The sequence below is a fragment of the Palaemon carinicauda genome, chromosome 8, assembly GCF_036898095.1.
Source record: "Palaemon carinicauda isolate YSFRI2023 chromosome 8, ASM3689809v2, whole genome shotgun sequence".
Taxonomy (NCBI): domain Eukaryota; kingdom Metazoa; phylum Arthropoda; class Malacostraca; order Decapoda; family Palaemonidae; genus Palaemon; species Palaemon carinicauda.
Window position 1 is genome coordinate 154,871,968 of NC_090732.1, and position 20,237 is coordinate 154,892,204.

General features: G+C 37.9%; 1 protein-coding gene across 1 annotated transcript in view; it reads right to left on the reverse strand.

The window, feature by feature from the left end:
• LOC137645504 (huntingtin-like) overlaps positions 1-20,237 on the reverse strand; it is a 330,048-nt gene that overhangs the window by 124,213 nt on the left and 185,598 nt on the right. The window contains 1 exon segment of the mRNA XM_068378310.1: positions 10,278-10,426. Within this exon segment, the coding sequence (XP_068234411.1) occupies positions 10,278-10,426 (149 nt within the window).

Genomic DNA, 20,237 nt, shown 5'->3' on the forward strand with positions numbered 1-20,237 from the left:
CTGCCAACTCCTCTAATGACTTGTGGAGCCCAGCTGAACGTCTGGCGAACTAATCTCTTTCGGGGAGTGTGAAGAGCATGTCCAAACCATCTCCATCTACCCCTCATCATGATCTCAGCCATATATGGATGGCACTCGAGTAAACTCTCTCATAGTTTCCTCTCTAATACTGTCCTGCCATTCAACTCCCAATATCTTTCTGAGGGCTTTGTTCTCAAATCTACTAAATCTATTGGTGATTGTTTCATTGTCATACCATCACTCACTCATGTCAATCAACTGATATGCAATCTGATTTTTACTTGTAATTTCAGGCAATTTAATTTCTAAATTTTACTTAACCTAGCTATTGTCTGATTTGCTTTTTTCAATCTTTCACCAAACTCTAATTCTAAAGACCATGTACTGTATTGGAGATCATAGTTCCTGAATACTTGAATGATTCAACCTCCTTAATCCTTTCTCCTTCCAATGATATTTTATCTTCCATTGCATACTCCATTCTCATCATATCTGTCTTTCTTCTATTTATCTTCTGTCCAACCTCGTGTGATATTTCATGTATTCTGGTAAGCAAGCATTGCAAATCCGGTGGTGTTCTGCTAACAAGGACACCATCATCAGCATACTATAGGTCTGTTAATTTCCTATTACCAATCCAGTCCAATCCTTCTCCACCATCTCTGGCTGTTCTAAGCATTACAAAATCCATGAGGATAAACAACATAGGTGACAACACATTCCCCTGGAGTACTTCACTGTTCACTGGAAATTCATTTGATAAGACTCCAGTAACATTAACTTTGCACTTGCTATGCTCATGAACAGATTTAATCAAATTCACATATTCAAGAGGAATTCCATAATAACGCAGGACTCTCCACAAAATTGGCCGGTGTACACTATCAAAGGCATTTTCATAATACACAAATGCCATCAAAAGGGGATTTCTATATTCTACGCATTGCTGTCCATGTCTTAATATGAAAATTTGGTCAGTGTAACTTCTACCTTTTTGAAATCCTGCTTCATCATCTCTCAGCTTTTCATCAACCTTTCTCTCCAGTCTCTTTAGAATAAGCACACTATATATTTGCATGACAACTGACGTGAGTGTTATGCCTCTGCAATTATTGCAATTAGTCAGGTCTCCTTTTTCTTTTCTTTTTTGCCATTTTCATCAACACTCCTAACTCCTAATCATCAGGTTTTGCCTCTTCATGCCACATTCTACAAAATAATCTTGTAAGTATTCTGGGATTCATTTCATTTTCGGCCAGTATCATCTTGGCAATTATTCCAAATTATCAAGGGGCTTTCCATCTCTTGAGTTTTTTAATGATAGATTCGACTTCAAACACACTGAATTCGTTCATGGGCACATCAGGGTCTTCATCAGTTTCAGGCATATCAATGAAATTATTCCCTTCGCATCTCCTTTTCATAACCTCACTAAAGTGTTCCATCTAACGTTGTCTTTCTTCATCTTCTATTGTTATAATAGGTCCATCTCTCTTTTTGATGGGTATATGCTTCTTCTTTGCCGCAGTCGAGATTTCATTAATATTTCTATGAGCAATTCTTACACCATATGCACTCCCTGAATTCATAGCTTTTAGCCTAACCTGCCTTCCTGTCTAAATATTCTCTCCAGTCATTCCTGGCTTTTCTTTTGACCTCACTATCAATATTGGGATACTTAGCATGCTCTATCTTTTAATTTTCACTACTTCCTCAAACTCTCTCAATAATCAATTTTTGTCTTTATCTCCATTTTATAGGAGGAAGTATATATAAACTATAAAAAACAGGAAATAGAGAAATAAGATAAAAAAGCGAGCCCAAGTGAACCCTAAAGCAAGAGAACTCTAATCCAAGACCGTGGGAGACTATGGTACAGAGGCTATGGCAAAACTCAAAACCAGAGAACAATGGTTTGATTTTGGAGTGTCCTCTTAGAAGAGCTGCTTACCATAGCTTAGTTGGAGTGTCCTTCTCTTAGAAGAGCTGCTTACCATAGCTTAGTCTCTTCTACCCTTACCAATAGGAAAGTAGCCACTAAATAATTACATTACAGTAGTTAACCCCTACAGCAAAGAATAATTGTTTGATAATCTCAGTGTTGTCAGGTGTATGAGGACAGAGGAGAATATGGAAAGAGTATGTCAGACTATTTGTATATGTGTAGGCAAAGACAAAATGAGCTGTAACTGAAGGGAGGGATTCAATGTCCAGTAGTACTGTCTGGCCAGTCAAAGGACCCAATAACTCTCTAGCAGTAGTATCTCAATGGGTGGCTAGTGCCCTGGACAACCTACTACCTAAAGAAAGCCCTTTTATAACTAACTATACAAAAGGACAAAATAAAGTCAAAACAAAAGACTAGAAAGTTCACAGCAACTGCATATGTAATAATCACCGCAACACGTCCATGATTACTTTAGTCCTGCTTAGTTTAGCTGGATATTTACTTTAGAAAATTGGCTCTAGACCCATTGTTAACACAGTATCAAACTTTTGATTTTGTTATGTCTATAAATGATGTCACACTGAGCCATCTGCTGCTACTTCTTGAAAACCAGATGTGGAAGGAGATTCATTCTGTCAGTATGTTTTTGATGATGTAGACTTTAACATTCAAACCTTGATTGGCAAAAGAAAATCTGGGGAGTACTCCATCCTCTAATGAGATAGCTACAACTAGGAATATTCAAATAAGAAAATTTAGGGACAAACAAAAAGAAGGTTTGAATGCCTTAGAACTGGAAAATGTTTCTAACAGTGAAACTATACACTGTGTTGCAACCCCCCAGCCCCAAAGGATGTTTTGTGGATGTATGGAAAATTTCTCCAAACCCCCTTCTTCCCATTAGGGCAAGGTTTTATATAGGGCATAACAAACACTCTTTCTTATGATCAATCTAAAATTCTTGCCCTGCCTTTCATCAGCCTACCACCAACACGACAATACAGTGCTAAGTGCTTAAGCTATGCTACCAAGGAAACAAAAAAGTTGAAGCAAGTAGTATGTTTAGTAACTTTTGACCAGCCACTCTACATCAAAGACATGGATATAGTATCCTCAAATCCAAATGATGAACTTAGAAATGTAATTGAAAGATTGGGGGGATTTCATATCCTTATGTCTTATCTCGGGTCCACTGAATACATAAAGGAGGGCAGTGGGATTTCAGAACTATGGTCAACTGTTTATGATTCTTCATCATTACCACGCATACTGTCAGGACATGAATATGCTCAAGCAATTAGAGCTCACATACTGACATACCGTGCGTTGGCAAAACTCATACTTCAAGAAGTTACAATTGATGATAGTGACAAACAGCATGTAGAACAACAACTTTCAACATTCTAGACTCATCCTCCATCATTCACCGAAGTTGAATAAGATGATATTCTAAAAAGATTCCAAGTAAAATTGAATGATCAAATGGCTAATATTTTGGAATAAAGGCACAGTTCAGTTGTGGCTACAGGTTTTTGATTTTGTGACTATCACATTGCACTTCACTGAGGCAGGCTGCATGCGAGTCTGGATGCTTCATTTAGATTGTGTAAGAACCATGTTGCACATTTTCTATGCCACTGGCAATATATAATATGACAAATCTTATTAGCTTCATCTTTAAGATATGGATTCTCTTCCTCTGAACATGACACACACTGAGTATCAGAAATTTACAGCTTATTTCAACATTCAGAAAAGTACTGGTGTGGTATATGGTCAGACATGACAATAGAAAAAACAGAGATGAAAAATATGAAGAGCACTGGAGGTATTTTTTATGGAAAAAGAGTTCAATAAAAAAATTTTGAAGAAATTGGTCTTAGGTTTACCTGTAGCTCATCATCTGTGTGAAAGTGTCACGCAATTTAGTGGTATTCAAACCTTTAGTAGCTAACGACATGTTGAATTGAGTGAACCAAGAATAGGAAAGGATGAGTAAAAGGATCAAACATTTGTTGAATGGCTTCATCACCACTCCTCATTCATTGGAACAGAAGGCCTCGTTTCATTTTAAACTGGTATGGTAGCACCAGAATCCATAAACTGCTACAAAGTTAAATATATTGGCAAAAGGATAATGGAAAAATCCATGAAAAACAAGAAAAATTTGTTGAATTAATAGTTCAATGCAACAAGTGAGTGAAGCCAATGTCTTCTACTATTGCTAGTCAAAGATGAAACCCTTCATGTTGATTTCATTCGGTGGTTTCAGAGAATACTATACATGAAAAGGTACCGCAAGAGTTGGATGACTTTCACTTTTGAGTTAGCCATGGCCCCATTATAAAAATATGATGAGGTTGGACTAATAAGACAAAAATCTACTTTACATAAAATGTTCAGTAAAGTAAAAGAAAGAACCAATCCTGATTCGGGAACAAAATTTATCACAGATGGAAGTCACTTGATTCATCGTGTTGTTTGGCCAAAGCAAGACTCCTTTGCAGATGTTATGTCACACATATTAACTTCATTCAGGAGGACTACAGTAAAGAAGACACAAGCACCTTTGACAGTTACTCAACTAATGAGGTAAGTACAAAAACCATCTGGCACCAACAATGACTAATGAAACAAGTTTCACTTGAAATATTTGATGACAATATATCACCCTCTGTTCCCCAGGCTAAGTTCTTGAGCAATCTAATGAATAAGCAATAGCAGATCATGCATGTATGTGTAGCATCCCATAATGAAGGTATCACTAGAGAGGTATTGGATCCTTTGACTGGCCAAACAGTAATGCATTGGATCCCTCTCTCTGGTCACGGCTTATTTTTTCTTTGCCTACACTTACACAGAATAGTTTGGCCTATTCTTTACATATTCTCGTCTTTCCTCATACACCTGACAACAATGAGATACTTAACACTTCTTCACCCAAGGGGTTAATTACTGTACTGCAATTTGTTCAGTGTACTTTCCTCTTGGTAAGGGTAGAAGAGACTCTTTAGTTGTGGTAAGCAGCTCTTCTTGGAGAAGGACACTCCAAAATTAAATCACTGTTCTCTTGTCTTGGGTAGTGCCATAGCCTCTGTACCATGGTCTGCCACTGTCTTGGGTTGGAGTTCTCTTGCTTGAGGGTACACTCAGGCACACTATTCTATCTTATTTCTTTTTTTTTTTTTTTTTTTCTCTTGTTTTTTTGAAATGGTGTGTTGGGCAGGCTTAATAGAAGGGCCATGGATGCCTGGTGGTTTATCAAGAGGTTGTCTTTGCCTTTTTCTGATTATTTTTCTTCTCAAAACCATCCTTACTGTCCTCCCTTCAGTTGAAGTGGCTATCCTGGAGGGTATTTAGCCTTGCATGGTGTATTGGCTCCTCCATGTTGACCAGTTTTTCCAACTTTTTACTATAGTCTATGGGTATCATCAACCACGTTGTTTATAATTCTGTACGTATTGTTTTTGTTATAATTCTTGTTAATCTAGTTTTTAAGTATGATGTCTCTTATTTATTTCTATTAATTCTTATGCTGTCTGGAGACATTGAGCAAAATCCGGGACCAGTACGTCCTAGATTTCGTCAATGTCGTCTTCTGTATTGCAATATTCGTGGTCTTCATGCAAATATCCAAGACCTTACAGTTGCATCCAGACAGTATGATAATCTTTTGTGCTCAGAAACTTTGGTTTCTGATATGAGGCACTCATCTGAGCTCCTTATAACTGGTTTTAAGAAGCCAATAATGTTGGAACGTGATGCCATCCCTAGGGCCAGGGGAATGGCGGTGTATATTAGGACCGAGTACCCTGCTTCTCATAAGTCCTGCTATCAATGTGGATGTCATGAGATTCAGGTAATAAAAGTCCTGCTATCAATGTGGATGTCATGAGATTCAGGTAATAAAAGTTTGTGGCAGGCATAACAACTTTTATTTGTGTTTGATCTACCGGAATCCAGACATAGATGATTCTATCTTCGATTGTCTTCTTACCATTATGGCTAAGATACAAGAAGATGATAGAAAGGCTTCTTTTGTCTTTGATGGTGATTTTAATGCTCACCATAGGGAGTGGTTAAATTCTATCTCTCCTACCGATCGCCATGGCTTAAGAGCTTTAGACTTTGCCTGTGAATCAGGCTGTGAGCAAATCATAAATGTAGCTACTCACAGGTCTGGTAATTGCTTGGACCTCGTATACACTGACTCCCCTGGCGTTATAACTAGTAAGGTTGGTTCTCCAGTCGGGACTTCTGATCATGCCTTGATTTCATTATTAGTGAAGACTGCTGTCCCTGATATATCATATTCTTGTAAAATTTATATGAAATCCCAAGCAGACTGGAATGGGATTTTACATGATCTTTTGTGCTTGAATTGGTCACAATTATATAATAGTGTAGATCCTGTTGTCCCTTTGAATGAGAATCTAGTCAACATAATTGATAGGCGTATCCCTTCTCGTGTGCTAAGGTACCGAGTGAAGGACAAACCGTGGTTCAATGATGATTGTAGACGTGCTTATTTGGAGAAACAGGAGGCCTATCATCTTTGGAAGGGTAACAGATCAGATTTGACCTGAAACAACTATACTCAGCTTCGAGCTTTTGCTCAGAGAGTTTATGCCTCAACTGAAAATGAGTACAATTTAACCATAAAAGAAACACTTTCTGGAACAACTCAGGAACATAAATGGTGGTCTACCCTTAAATCTGCACTCTTTGGTGTAGATGCAACAGTTCCTCCTTTACTTAAACCAGATGGCTCAGTCACTCACTGTCCAAAGGAAAAGGCAACCCCTTTGGCTGATGTTTTTGACAGTAAACAGAGTAATGAAAAATTTGAACTTCCTCATTCCTGTTTTCCTGAGGCTAAACTAACTAGTTTAGCTTTTCGATCTCGTGAGATTAAAGCTCTGTTGGTGGACCTTGATGCTTATGGAGGTGTAGACCCAAATGGTATTTTTCCTTTGTTTTTTATAAAGACAGCAGATTTCTTAGCTCCAAAGTTATCTGTTATTTTGCGCAATTTAGCAAGAAGAGGAGCTTTTAGCACTAGTTGGAGAATTGGTAATGTTACTCCTCTATGTAAATGTGTTTGTGGTAGCTCAAATCCCACTGATTACCGCCCAATTTCCATAACTCCCATATTATCTAAAGTTTTTGAACGTCTTCTGGCAAAACGTCTTAATAGGTTTGCTGAAGGTAATCATCTACTCCCTAGTTTGCAATTTGGTTTTCGTAAAGGCCTTGGAGCATGTGATGCCCTTCTCACAATCTCCAATGCTGTACAGAAATCCCTTGATTGTGGTCGGGAAGTTCGTATGATTGGCCTTGATTTTAGTGCTGCCTTTGACCGTGTTAATCACGAGGCCCTTGTTTTCAAACTGAAACAGTTGGGAGTGGGTGGGTCGTTTCTTAGCATTATTAATGATTTTTTAAGTAATAGATCTCGAAGAATTGTTGTTGATGGGCACCATAGTGATTATAGGAATGTGATATTCGGTGTTCCACAGGGTAGTGTTCTTGGCCCATTACTTTTCATACTATATACACATGACATGTGGTTTGGCCTAGAAAACAAGCTTGTTGCATATGCAGATGATGCTACTCTCTTTGCATCAATTCCATCCCCTGAATGTAGATCTAGGGTTGGTGAATCCCTTAATAGAGATTTAGCTAGAATTAGTGCATGGTGCAAATTATGGGGTATGAAGTTGAATCCTAACAAAACTCAAAGTATGATTGTAAGAAGGTCAAGGACGGTGGCTCCTCAACATCTGGATCTCAGTATTGATAATGTTTCTTTAAATATGTATGACTCTTTCAAAATTTTAGGTGTGATTCTTGACAGTAAATTTACTTTTGAGAAACATATAAGGTCTGGGTCTTCTTCAATTGCACAAAAAATAGGCTTATTGAGAAAGTCTTTCAAAATTTTCGGTGATCAATCTATTTTGAAGAAGTGTTTTAATTCTTTCATTCTACCTTGTTTTGAGTATTGTTCTCCTGTCTGGTCTTCAGCTGCTGATTCTCATCTTAATTTGTTGGACAGAAACTTACGGTCTATTAAATTTCTTATTCCTGATCTAGATATTAATCTCTGGCACTGTCGTTCAATTAGTTCATTATGCATGTTGCATAAGATTTTTCATAACTCTGACCATCCTTTACATTCAGATCTCCCTGGACAATTCTATCCTGTTTGTAATACTAGGCAGGCAGTTACTTCTAATAGCCAGGCCTTCTCCATCACGAGGCTCAATACTACGCAGTACTCTAGAAGTTTTATTCCAGCTGTTACCAAGTTGTGGAATGATCTTCCTAATCGGGTGGTTGAATCAGTAGAACTACAAAAGTTCAAAGTTGGAGCAAATGCTTTTTTGTTGACCAGGCAGACATGAGTCTTTTTATGGTTTATTTATGACATATCTGTTGTTGTTGTTAATAGTTCATATATGACATGTCTGTTTTGACCTTGTTACTTATTTTAGAATGATTTATTGTTAATTTGTTCTCTTCATTTATCTATTTCCTTATTTCCTTTCCTCACTGGGCTATTTTTCCCTGTTGGAGCCCCTGGGCTTATAGAATCTTGCTTTTCCAACTAGGGTTGTAGCTTGGATAGTAATAATAATAATAATAATTAAAACGCACTGTAGTAGATGATGATGATGTATTGATTGTCCATAGAGCAATCTTAGAAGCAAATCAACAAGAATCAGTTGTTGTCGTTGGATAAGATGTGGACCTCTTGATTCTCATCACAGACCGACCTCCAGAAAAAAATTAATTATGAAGTACTGGAAAATGGCCCCAGAAAAGTATACAGCTCTCGAGAAATTCAGCAGTCTAACATCTTATGTAACATCAAGGAATCAGTAATGTTTACCAATTCCTTTGATACATCATCATCATTTTATGGTCAAGGAAAAATAAACACTTAGTTTCTTCTACAAATATGGCCACCTGCAAGACATTATGGTAGCATTTAACAATCCCGAATTAACTCATGAGGATGTAGCAGCCACTGGAGAGAATTTCATTCTTGTCCTCTGTAATGCTCCAACAACAGAGAGAGATCTCACCAACTATACTATAGGTTTATTTAATTTAACAAAAATGTCCGTCATTCAAGTCATACTGTATTGTTATTAGGTCTTCCACTCACATTAACAGCAGCTCAATAACATAGCTATTGACTCTACTAACAAATTCAGACATGGCAAAGAGAAGTAAAACAGTGTTATCTGGGATTTGAGAAAACTGGAGATGGTCTGTCACCTTTTTACACAGCTGCACCTCTAGCACCAGCTAAGACCCTAAAAGTAATTGGAGGCAGTTGTAAATCTGGTTGTGGGTAGCAATGTGGTCATGTTACAATTAGATAGAATTGTTCTATAATGTGCTCCATGTGCAATTGATAGGCATGCATGAATTATCCACAAGTCATACCAAAAGAGTGATTGTGCCAACTCCAGAGGAAAAAGCAGGAGTGGATTATACATACAGGGAATACCTCTCACAAATAAAAAAAAATGTGTCATGGACTCTACCACAAGAGTGGTGTGGAAATGAGTCTACAATACATGCAATGTTCTTAAAAAATTATATATTGGCTCCTGGTAGCTCAGTGGGTAAGGTGCTTGGCTGCTGATCTCATGGTAGACAATTCAAACCTTTGTGATTATATATAATTTTGTGATTTAGCTCTATGGTTTCAATATACCACAATTACATTTAAATGCAGTTTTTTCAAGAATATATTTAACTGTGACTTGAACAATTCCTTTTATTTGTAGTAAAATGAGATATCTACTTTCTGGTTTGTTTCTGAAAATACTATAGAAGATTATAGATATACCAAATGAATGCTGAACCTTTGCTCTACAATATCATTTACATGGCTTTTTGATGAGAAATTATTAGTTCCAGAGTTACTAAACAAAATATGACAAAATACATTTTTTGCATATCTGCAATAAATGTGTCCACTACTTTCGGCCTTATTTGTGCAAAAAACATAACATTTAGAGAAAAAAAAAACATGGAAATGAACTTGTGCTGAATTTAATTCAGTATTTCTTTCTTTTGAAAACCTTTTAGCCGTACGATGCACTGCTTTAGAGAAAAAATTTAAATATAAGGATAAGTGCTTTCCAAAAAAGGACTTTCTCCCCAAAAAGCATATTTTCCCCTTTTAGCACCTGATGAAGGCAAAATCTTTGCTTAGACTATAAGGATAGTAAATTAGAGTGCAACTTAGATTTAGGAATACGAAATATCATAAATACGAAAAACTTACAGTGAGACAATGGTGGTTGTCCACTAGCTAAGAGGCCATCACACAGCTGAATTATCTTTGGTACCCCAATGATGCTTTTGCTATGATGACGTTCATAAGACAGCAGCACCAAAAATCGAAACATTGATGGTATAAGCTCCTCAGCTTGCCTGAAAATTATGGAACATTCATACCATAAAGCAAACAAAAGTTGTCATTGGATTAAAAGTAAAATTCAGACATTGATTTTTAAAAGAATACATTTACAACTATAGGCTGAGATAGCTATACCTGTCCAGATAACAATAAAAGTAACATTAAAACCTTAAAAATCCAATATGTTGATATGCAACATTGGAAAGTGGGATTCTTAAAATGAGGTCACAATTCAAAATTAATTCATGACAAGATTTATCCTACTTCTACTTCCAATCAATCAATGCTGAAATATTCACTGAAATCAACATAAAATTAGAAGAATCTTAATGGTAGCTGGGTTAAATGGAAGTTGGATAATAACCTCTAATAATTATTGATAATATTTGTATAAGCTTTGTTAACTTTTCCAAATATAAGTAGAACATCCCGATCATCCCTTCAAAGTGACCATCTAAAGTATAATACAAAGATAAAATGTTGAGAAAGTATGATATGCTAAAAACATGACGTGAAGTTCTAGTAGTCAGCAAGGATCAGCCAATCTCATTTTCTGGCTGCAGACATTTTATTGTAGAATATCTTAACTGAGATCTAACTTGAAGAGGTACTGAATTTACAAAAGTAAAAACGACCATTTAATACTTACATGTGGTTTGTCATGCTTCCACAGTAAAGCTCTTAATTTTTTACTTCTAATATTAGAAATATTATGCCTCCTGTGGCCGCGGGGGCATAAAAAACAAGAATAGCGCCAACGTTATCCCTGTGTGTCGTAAGAGGCGACTAAAAGGGACGGGACGAGGGGGCTAGGAACCTCCTCTCCTGTATCTACATCCTGTGAGACATCGACAAAGAGATGGAGCTGGGGGGAGAGTGACTGCTCCCCGCACTCTAGTTTTGGGGTGTTTGAATGTGCGTGGATGTAGTACAATAGAGAGTAAAAGATGTGAAATTGGAAGTATGTTTAGGAATAGAAGGATGGATGTATTGGCCTTGTGTGAGACGAAGATAAAAGGAAAGGGTGAAGTGATGTTTGGTGAAATGTCTGGTAGAGTGTCTGGGATTGAAAGGGGAAGAGCGAGAGAGGGTGTGGCTTTATTGCTGAGTGAATGGATGACAGGTAAAGTAGTGGAATGGAAGGAGATATCATCTAGGTTAATGTGGGTAAGGGTTAGGTTGGGTAGAGAATGTTGGGCGTTTGTCAGTGCGTATGGGCCAGGTAGTGAGAAAGGTGAAGAAGAGCGGAATGAGTTCTGGAATGAATTAACTAGGTGTGTAGAAGGACTGGGTAGAAGGAATTATGTAGTTGTCATGGGTGACTCAAATGCTAGAGTGGGCGCTGGAGAGGTAGAAGGTGTCATTGGGAACTATGGCGTACCAGGTGAAAATGAGAGTGGTGAGAGACTGGTAGATATGTGTGTTGAGCAAGAGATGGTGATAAGTAATAGCTTTTTCAAAAAGAAAGGTAAAAATAAGTATACATGAGTAAGAGTGGCAAATGGAAGAGTAGTAGAAAGGGCATTAATGGATTATGTGTTGATAACTAAAAGAATGTTTGGAAGATTGAAAGACGTGCACGTGTTTAGGGGTATGGCTAACGGTATGTCTGATCATTTTTTGGTGGAAGGAAAATTAGTTGTAGCAAAAGAGTTGGGGAATAGAGTAGGTGGATGTAAAAGGGAGGTAGTGAGGGTTGAAGAGCTAATAAAACCGGGGGTAAAAAGTAAATATCAGGAAAGGTTGAAAATGATATATGACGAAGTGAAAGTAAGAGAAACTGGCAATTTAGAGGAGGAGTGGAAGTTAGTAAAAGAAAATTTTGTTGGGATTGCAAGTGATGTGTGTGGAAAGAAGGTTGTTGGAGGCAGCATGAGGAAGGGCAGTGAATGGTGGAATGAAGGAGTGAAGGTAAAAGTGGAAGAGAAAAAGAGGGCTTTTGAAGAATGGCTGCAGAGTAATAGTAAAGAGAAGTATGAAAAATATAAAGAGAAAAATGTGGAAGTAAAGCGCAAGGTACGTGAGGCAAAGAGGGCAGCTGACCTGAGGTGGGGTCAGGGATTGGGTCATTCATATGAAGAGAATAAGAAGAAGTTTTGGAAAGAAGTGAAGAGAGTAAGGAAGGCTGGCTCAAGAATTGAAGAGACAGTGAAAGATGGAAATGGAAGGTTGTTAAAAGGAGAGGAGGCAAGGAAAAGATGGGCAGAATATTTTGAAAGTTTACTGAATGTTGAGGATAATAGGGAGGCAGATATAATTGCCGTTGCAGGTGTTGAGGTGCCAGTGATGGGAGATGAGAATGAGAGAGAGAGATTACACTATATGTAGAAGTGAGGAGAGTACTAGATGAAACGAGAGTAGGAAAAGCATCTGTTATGGATGGTGTGAGAGCTGAGATGTTGAAGGAGGGGGGTGTGACTGTACTTGAATGGTTGGTGAGATTGTTTAATATGTGTTTTGTGTTGTCAATGGTACCAGTAGATTGGGTTTGTGCATGTATTGTACCACTATATAAGGGAGATGTGCATGAGTGTTGTAATTCAAGAGGTATTAGTTTGTTGAGTGTAGTTGGAAAAATGTATGGTAGAGTAATGATTAATAGGATCAAGGATAAAACAGAGAATGCAATCTTAGAAATACAGGGTGGTTTTAGAAGAGGTAGGGGTTGTATGAATCAGATTTTTACATTTAGGCAGATATGCGAGAAATATTTAGCAAAAGGTAAGGAGGTGTATGTTGCGTTTATGGATCTGGAGAAAGCGTATGATAGAGTTGATAAGGAAGCAATGTGGAATGTGATGAGGTTATATGGAGTTGGTGGAAGGTTGTTGCAAGCGGTGAAAAGTTTCTACAAAGGTAGTAAAGCATGTGTAAGGATAGGAAATGAAGTGAGTGATTGGTTTCCGGTGAGAGTGGGGCTGAGACAGGGATGTGTGATGTAGCCGTGGTTGTTTAACTTGTATGTTGGAGTGGTGAGAGGTGAATGCTCGAGTGCTTGGACGAGGATTAAAACTGGTAGACGAGAATGACCATGAATGGGAGGTAAATCAGTTTTTGTTTGCGGATGATACTGTACTGGTTGCAGACACAGAAGAGAAGCTTGGACGATAAGTGACAGAATTGGGAAGTGTGTGTGTGAGAGAAGGAAGTTGAGAGTTAATGTGGGTAAGAGTAAGGTTATGAGATGTATGAGAAGGGAAGGTGGTGCAAGGTTGAATGTCATGGTGAATGGAGAGTTACTTGAGGAGGTGGATCAGTTTAAGTACTTGGGGTCTGTTGTTGCGGCAAATGGTGGAGTGGAAGCAGATGTACGTCAGAGAGTCAATGAAGGTTGCAAAGTGTTGGGGGCAGTTAAGGGAGTAGTAAAAAATAGAGGGTTGGGCATGAATGTAAAGAGAGTTCTATATGAGAAAGTGATTGTACCAACTGTGATGTATGGATCGGAGTTGTGGGGAATGAAAGTGATGGAGAGACAGAAATTGAATGTGTTTGAGATGAAGTGTCTAAGGAGTATGGCTGGTGTATCTCGAGTAGATAGGGTTAGGAACGAAGTGGTGAGGGTGAGAACGGGTGTAAGAAATGAGTTAGCAGCTAGAGTGGATATGAATGTGTTGAGGTGGTTTAGTCATGTTGAGAGAATGGAAAATGGCTGTCTGCTAAAGAAGGTGATGAATGCAAGAGTTGATGGGAGAAGTACGAGAGGAAGGCCAAGGTTTGGGTAGATGGATGGAGTAAAGGAAGCTCTGGGTGATAGGAGGATAGATGTGAGCGAGGCTAGAGAGCGCGCTAGAAATAGGAATGATTGGCGAGCGATTGTGACGCAGTTCCAGTAGGCCCTGCTGCTGCCTCCGATGTCTTAGATGACCGCGGAGGTAGCAGCAGTAGGGGATTCAGCATTATGAAGCTTCATCTGTGGTGGATAATGTGGGAGGGTGGGCTGTGACACCCTAGCAGTACCAGCTGAACTCGGTTGAGTCCCTTGTTAGGCTGGGAGGAACGTAGAGAGTAGAGGTCCCCTTTTTGTTTTTGTTTCTTTGTTGATGTCGGTTACCCCCCAAAATTGGGGGAAGTGCCTTGGTATATGTATGTATGTATGTAATATTAGAAAATTAAAATACCTCGCACTCCCCCTCACTTCAATTACCTTTCCCCCCAGTATGCTATAGTTGAACAAGCCATTTGTAGTACTCTCTGGTAAACAATCTAGGTGTGGGTATGCTTAACATTTGAAGAGAACTACAGACCCACTAAACCTCAACATCACTAATCTGTTTGGAGACAGGTAACCACAGTTAAGTATTGAAATAATATATTCTATTTTTCATAATTCCATTGATTTCAATAAACCTTACCTGTGGCTCACCTAGATGAATCCCACATTTTTATGGAGGTGGGTGAGTGAGAAAAAGTTTAAAACAAATAAACTAACCTAAACTATATACTGCAGAAACCATCCTAAAAGAGCTCACCTTAAAATCATTAATATTCCATTGATTGACAACAGGAAAAATATAGTTCCTTCCCACCAAAAGTCAGAGGAACTCTCTCATTTCCCTTTGCAATGCTAGATTTCAAAACTACAAAACTAAATAAACAATAGCTACCTGTGAATATTACACTTACCTATAATCAGTACAAAAGTATCTTACATCCGCACCCAAATACCTACTTAAAACCTAAATCTGAGTCCCACCTCCAGCTACCTTAGGACCTATCGCCCAACAATCATAGTCAGAAAATCAATCCTCTTTCAAATAGTGCTCAGTAAATACAGCCAAGATCCCTTCCAAAGACAAATTCATATTTGAGCTCGAACTTTCAAGCCCTGTACTGAGTTTGAAAACAATATGACATGCCCCTCAGTTACTAAATATTTAATATATAAGGATATGGCATATTTGGATAGGATATGCCCAAGCAACCTAACCAAACAAAATAAATTATAGACTTCTTTCCTAATGCTAACTGCTTTGCCTAAAAAAATTCTTAACTACCCTAATTGGGAAAAGATACTGATCTACTGAATTTATACCAACTTTGCTCTCTAATGAGGGATTATGGAGAAAATAAGGAAAACATTTCATCTTGAAATTATTCTTTGCATTACACCTTGGCAGAGATAACAGCATCTTAATCTATCACAGAGCTCACATTCTTGGACAGTACTTGTAATTCACTAATACATCTAGCAGAGGTTAAAGCTGAAAGAAAAAGCATCTCGGGTGCAAGCTCCTTGAATGACAGTCCTTCCAACTGTTCAAACTGTGGACCATTTAGATATTGCCATACCACATATAAATTCAAATGAACTGATCTAATATCTTTTGTATACTAAAAACAGACACTCTATAGGACCTACAAAACCCATTGTCTCTGAGGTTATGGTGGATATTCCCCATGCAATTACCTGAAGTATGTGAGGCCTCAGTTAAACCATTTAAAATAGAGGTTACCTGAGAAGATTGGTCTTGCAAGATAACTTTTGCATGTAATCCAACAACAGAGACCGTAGATCCATATACCTTATAAGGAAAATAGGTAGCCAGCAGGGTCATTCTGCTGTTCCAAAGATATTAAAATCTTTAATACTGCTAGAATCAAGGAAAATTTAAGATAAACATGAAAGTCCATGTCTGACCAGTCATGCAGTGGCCGCTACTCCATAACAAGGGATACTGCACTGGTGAACAAAACATCTCCATTTCTCTACTGAGGGATGTAGCAAACATGTCTTAGTTTAGCCTTCCACACCCACTCCAAAACTCTTGACACACTAACAGATGAAGTGACCACCTGCTGTTTCCTGCTTACTGTTTAAATGATTAGCTAGGATGTTTATCTTCCATGGAATTAACTGAAATCACAAGCAGATCCATCTACTATTCATCGATAACAGCAGCTCCTCCGTTATTTGGAATAATGATTCTGACCTGCTGCCTCCATGTTTCTTGAATGTATGCCACCACTGTGGTGGTGTGCATAGAAATTGCACAGCACTTCCTAATCACCAGTGCTTTCTGAGATTGAAGCACCTTGAATACTGCTTAAGGTTTTAAGCATTTTTTTTAAAGGTTACTCCTAATCCACCCAGATCCCTATCAGGGGAATATAACCCATTATAAATCCCAACTGTTACTAAAAAGCATTGCTGAAGAGGGAAAAATCTACAATCATATCACCAGCAAAATCCCTTTAGACAATAGATGATGGTCATCCCCACATTTGATTAATTCTGACTTGTTCATATGAGAAGGGATTAAAGTTTTGACCACCGTTCCGAGAAGTCTCAGTACATATACCGACATATCATCCTTCTTACTAGGTAAGTTACAACCCTAGTTGGGAAAGCAGGATGCTATACATCCAAGGGCTCCAGCAGGGAAAAAATATCCCCCTGGAGGAAGAAAATAAGGAAATAAACACACTTGTTATGAGAACTAATGAATATGAAGTATCTTAAGATCAATAAGAATGTTAAAATAGATCTGTCATATATAGACTATGAATAGAGACTTATGTCAGCCTGTTCAACATAAACACACTCATGCAAGTTTGATCTTCTGAAGTTTCACAGTTTCAACTGCCTGATTAGGAAGATCATTTCCAAGTCTGGTCACAGCTTGAATAAAACTTCTAGAATACTGTGTAATATTGCATCTTATGATGGAGAAGGCATAAGGCATGACTCTTAAAATTAACTGCATACCTAGCACTACGTACAGGATGGTACAGTAAGCCTGTTTTTTTTTTTTTTTTTTTTGTGCAACTGAAGAAGAAACAGACCGAATGTTTTCCTCAAATGTAAATTTGCAATCAAGACTCACCCCCAAAGTTGTAAATGAGTCATATTGAGTTGAAGTAACATTATAAATGTAGAGATCTGGATGCTAAGGAGCCACTGTCCTCAACCTACTTATAATCATACTTTAAGTTTTGATAGGGTTCAACTTAATGCTCCATAACATAGAGAGTAGAGGTCCCCTTTTTTGTTTTTGTTTCATTTGTTGATGTCGGCTACCTCCCAAAATTGGGGGAAGTGCCTTGGTATATGTATGTATGTATGTACTTCATCTGTTAGGTCTCTAATAAATACACCAAATTCTTTTTTACTATGAAAAAGCCTGAAAAGGAACTGAAGTTATCATCATCCATAAATAGAAAACTTTCAGAGTCTGAGTAACGAGGGACTTCTTCAGATTGACCCAAGTGCCGTAACATGTTAACCCTTTTACCCCCAAAGGACGTACTGGTACGTTTCACAAAAGCTATCCCTTTACCTCCATGGACGTACCGGTACGTCCTTGCAAAAAAATGCTATAAAAATTTGTTTTTCATATTTTTTGATAATTTTTTGAGAAAATTCAGGCATTTTCCAAGAGAATGAGACCAACCTGACCTCTCTATGACAAAAATTAAGGCTGTTAGAGCAATTTAAAAATAATATACTGCAAAATGTGCTGGGAAAAACATAACCCCCTGGGGCTTAAGGGTTGGAAATTTTCAAAAACCCCGGGGGGTAAAAGGGTTAAGCAACCACACTTGATGGACATGAACCTCCTCCACAGAAACATCTAAATTCAACCAGTCATACATGCACAAAAGCACTCTTACATGCAGAAGATTGTTGCTATTACCCTTGTGAACACTTAAGAGCCATTTTGAGTCCTAAACACAGGAGTTTGAATTAGTAAATATATTTCTTTCTACAAGCTGAAGGGGCTTTAGGAATCCGTATGAACAGGTATGTGGAAATAAGCATTAGCTACATGTATCGTAAACGTCTAAGTTCCTAGCCTCACTGGCCCCAAAATTGTAGAAGTTTCTACATTGAAAGTTTGATTAGAACAGTATACTTGCTCAAAATAAATACTGTATATCAAGAACGGGCCTCCAACTCATGGCATTTTTGGTACCGGAGAAGTTCCATTATAAAAACTGGGGATGCATCTGAGACTTATTCAATCACTTGTTTCTATAAAAGCTGTGAAATTTGTTACTCACAAATTTGGGATTTGACAGGATTGTTGATGTAACTTGGATATGAAATTGGATCCAAAGACAAGGGGAAGTTGGAATTCAGAAGAATCCAATATCCCTCTCTTTTTGCTGAGAGATCCCACAGATCTGGACGAAGGCTCTCCCAAGTAAAATAAAAATGAGTCAGTTTTCCCACGACCCTCACTCTTGATTGCCTGGACAAGACTGTCGTTGACTTTCCCTGTAATTGTGACGAGCCCTATTGGGATTTCTATTCCTCCTCCTGTTTGTAAGAAACCCTGATAGCCTATCATTACCCCTAACATTATCCCTATTGCCTGAATGAGAGTACATCTGTGAGGAAGAAGCTGCAGTATGATTACAAGGAAAGCAAGGTCTCCACCTTATTGATCTTAAACCTTCAAACTTTGTCTAATTAGATATCTTCCCTACAACACTAATCATCCCACACAAATCTAAAATAGGTCCCAAAATAGGACATTGAATCAGTGTGCTCCTGCACATCTGAAACCGGCTTAATCAGAGAAGAACACAACCGGTCTGTACTACTGATTTTACTACAAAATTAGTAAACAAACATGTTGCCTTTACATAGAAACAATTCTATCCAAACAGATCAAGAAATTAAGAATAACAAAAATCCATACGGCCTAGAAACTTTTCAATAATGACAAAAAAAACTCCTACTATAGAACTGGCAAAAGAGAGATTATCTTTTATCAAAAGGGGTATATTATCCATCCATCCTTTAATATTTAGAGTCCCTATCATAAATCCATTTCAAAACTAACCTGACATATTCTTTTATAAGGTTATCTGGGAACCTTGCACATTCTGAACACCTATATTTTGAGTGACTTTGTTGATCTTGACACAAAGCAGAAGGAATAAGGATCCTTTTCCTCCAAAAATAGCATATCAAGTGAAAACTTAGCACACTAATAAATCTTAATATAAGCAAAAGACATACTTGCATTTATTTGAGTTATCTTAACAAGTGAAAAAATGCACTACTTAACTCAAATTGAAGAAACAGTGTAGCAAAAGAATGGTCTCTTACCAGAAGATTTTTCATACAAGATATGAAGTGTAACCATACTATACCTAGATTGTACCATAAAATACCCTATATGGCATCCCTACTATAACATACTACAGGGGAAGGGAATTGATCCGAGGAAGAGGAAATTATCTAACCTTTTTAATGATATGAAAGCGCTTTGGCAAAGAAGCTAAGTGAACCAAAGGTAAGGTTCATTGAAATAATAAGTGTAAGGTAGAAATTATGGGGAACGAACTTAAATAAAATTCCAGAAGGATTGTTCGTAGGTCTAGGGCACTGAAAAATCCACACCACCGTTTTTAAATAAGAATATTTCTCCAAACTATGAAAAACTTATACCAAAACTTATGTACCTCAGAGCACCGTACCAACAGTCCATCGATTGGTGATTGCCAGACATGAGGTTTGAGTCCCGCCCATACTCGTTAGTTCCTTTAGTGTCTGCAACCTTACCATCCTTATGAGCTGAGAATGGGGAGGTTTGGGGGAGCATAAAGGTCTATCTGCTGAGTTATCAGCAGCCAGTGCCTGGCCCTCCCTGGTCCTAGCTTGGATGGAGAGGGGGCCTGGGTGCTGATCATATATGGTGAGTCTCTAGGGCATTGTCCTGCTTGCTAGGGCAATGTCACTATCCCTTAAATCTGCCACTCATGAGCAGTCTTTAAACCTTTAAATTGATTTATGATGAAATACCTACAAAGAAACTTGAATTTTCATTCAAAAGGATTTTTTTTTATTTCTGGCCTAGATCTTAGGTCCTCAAC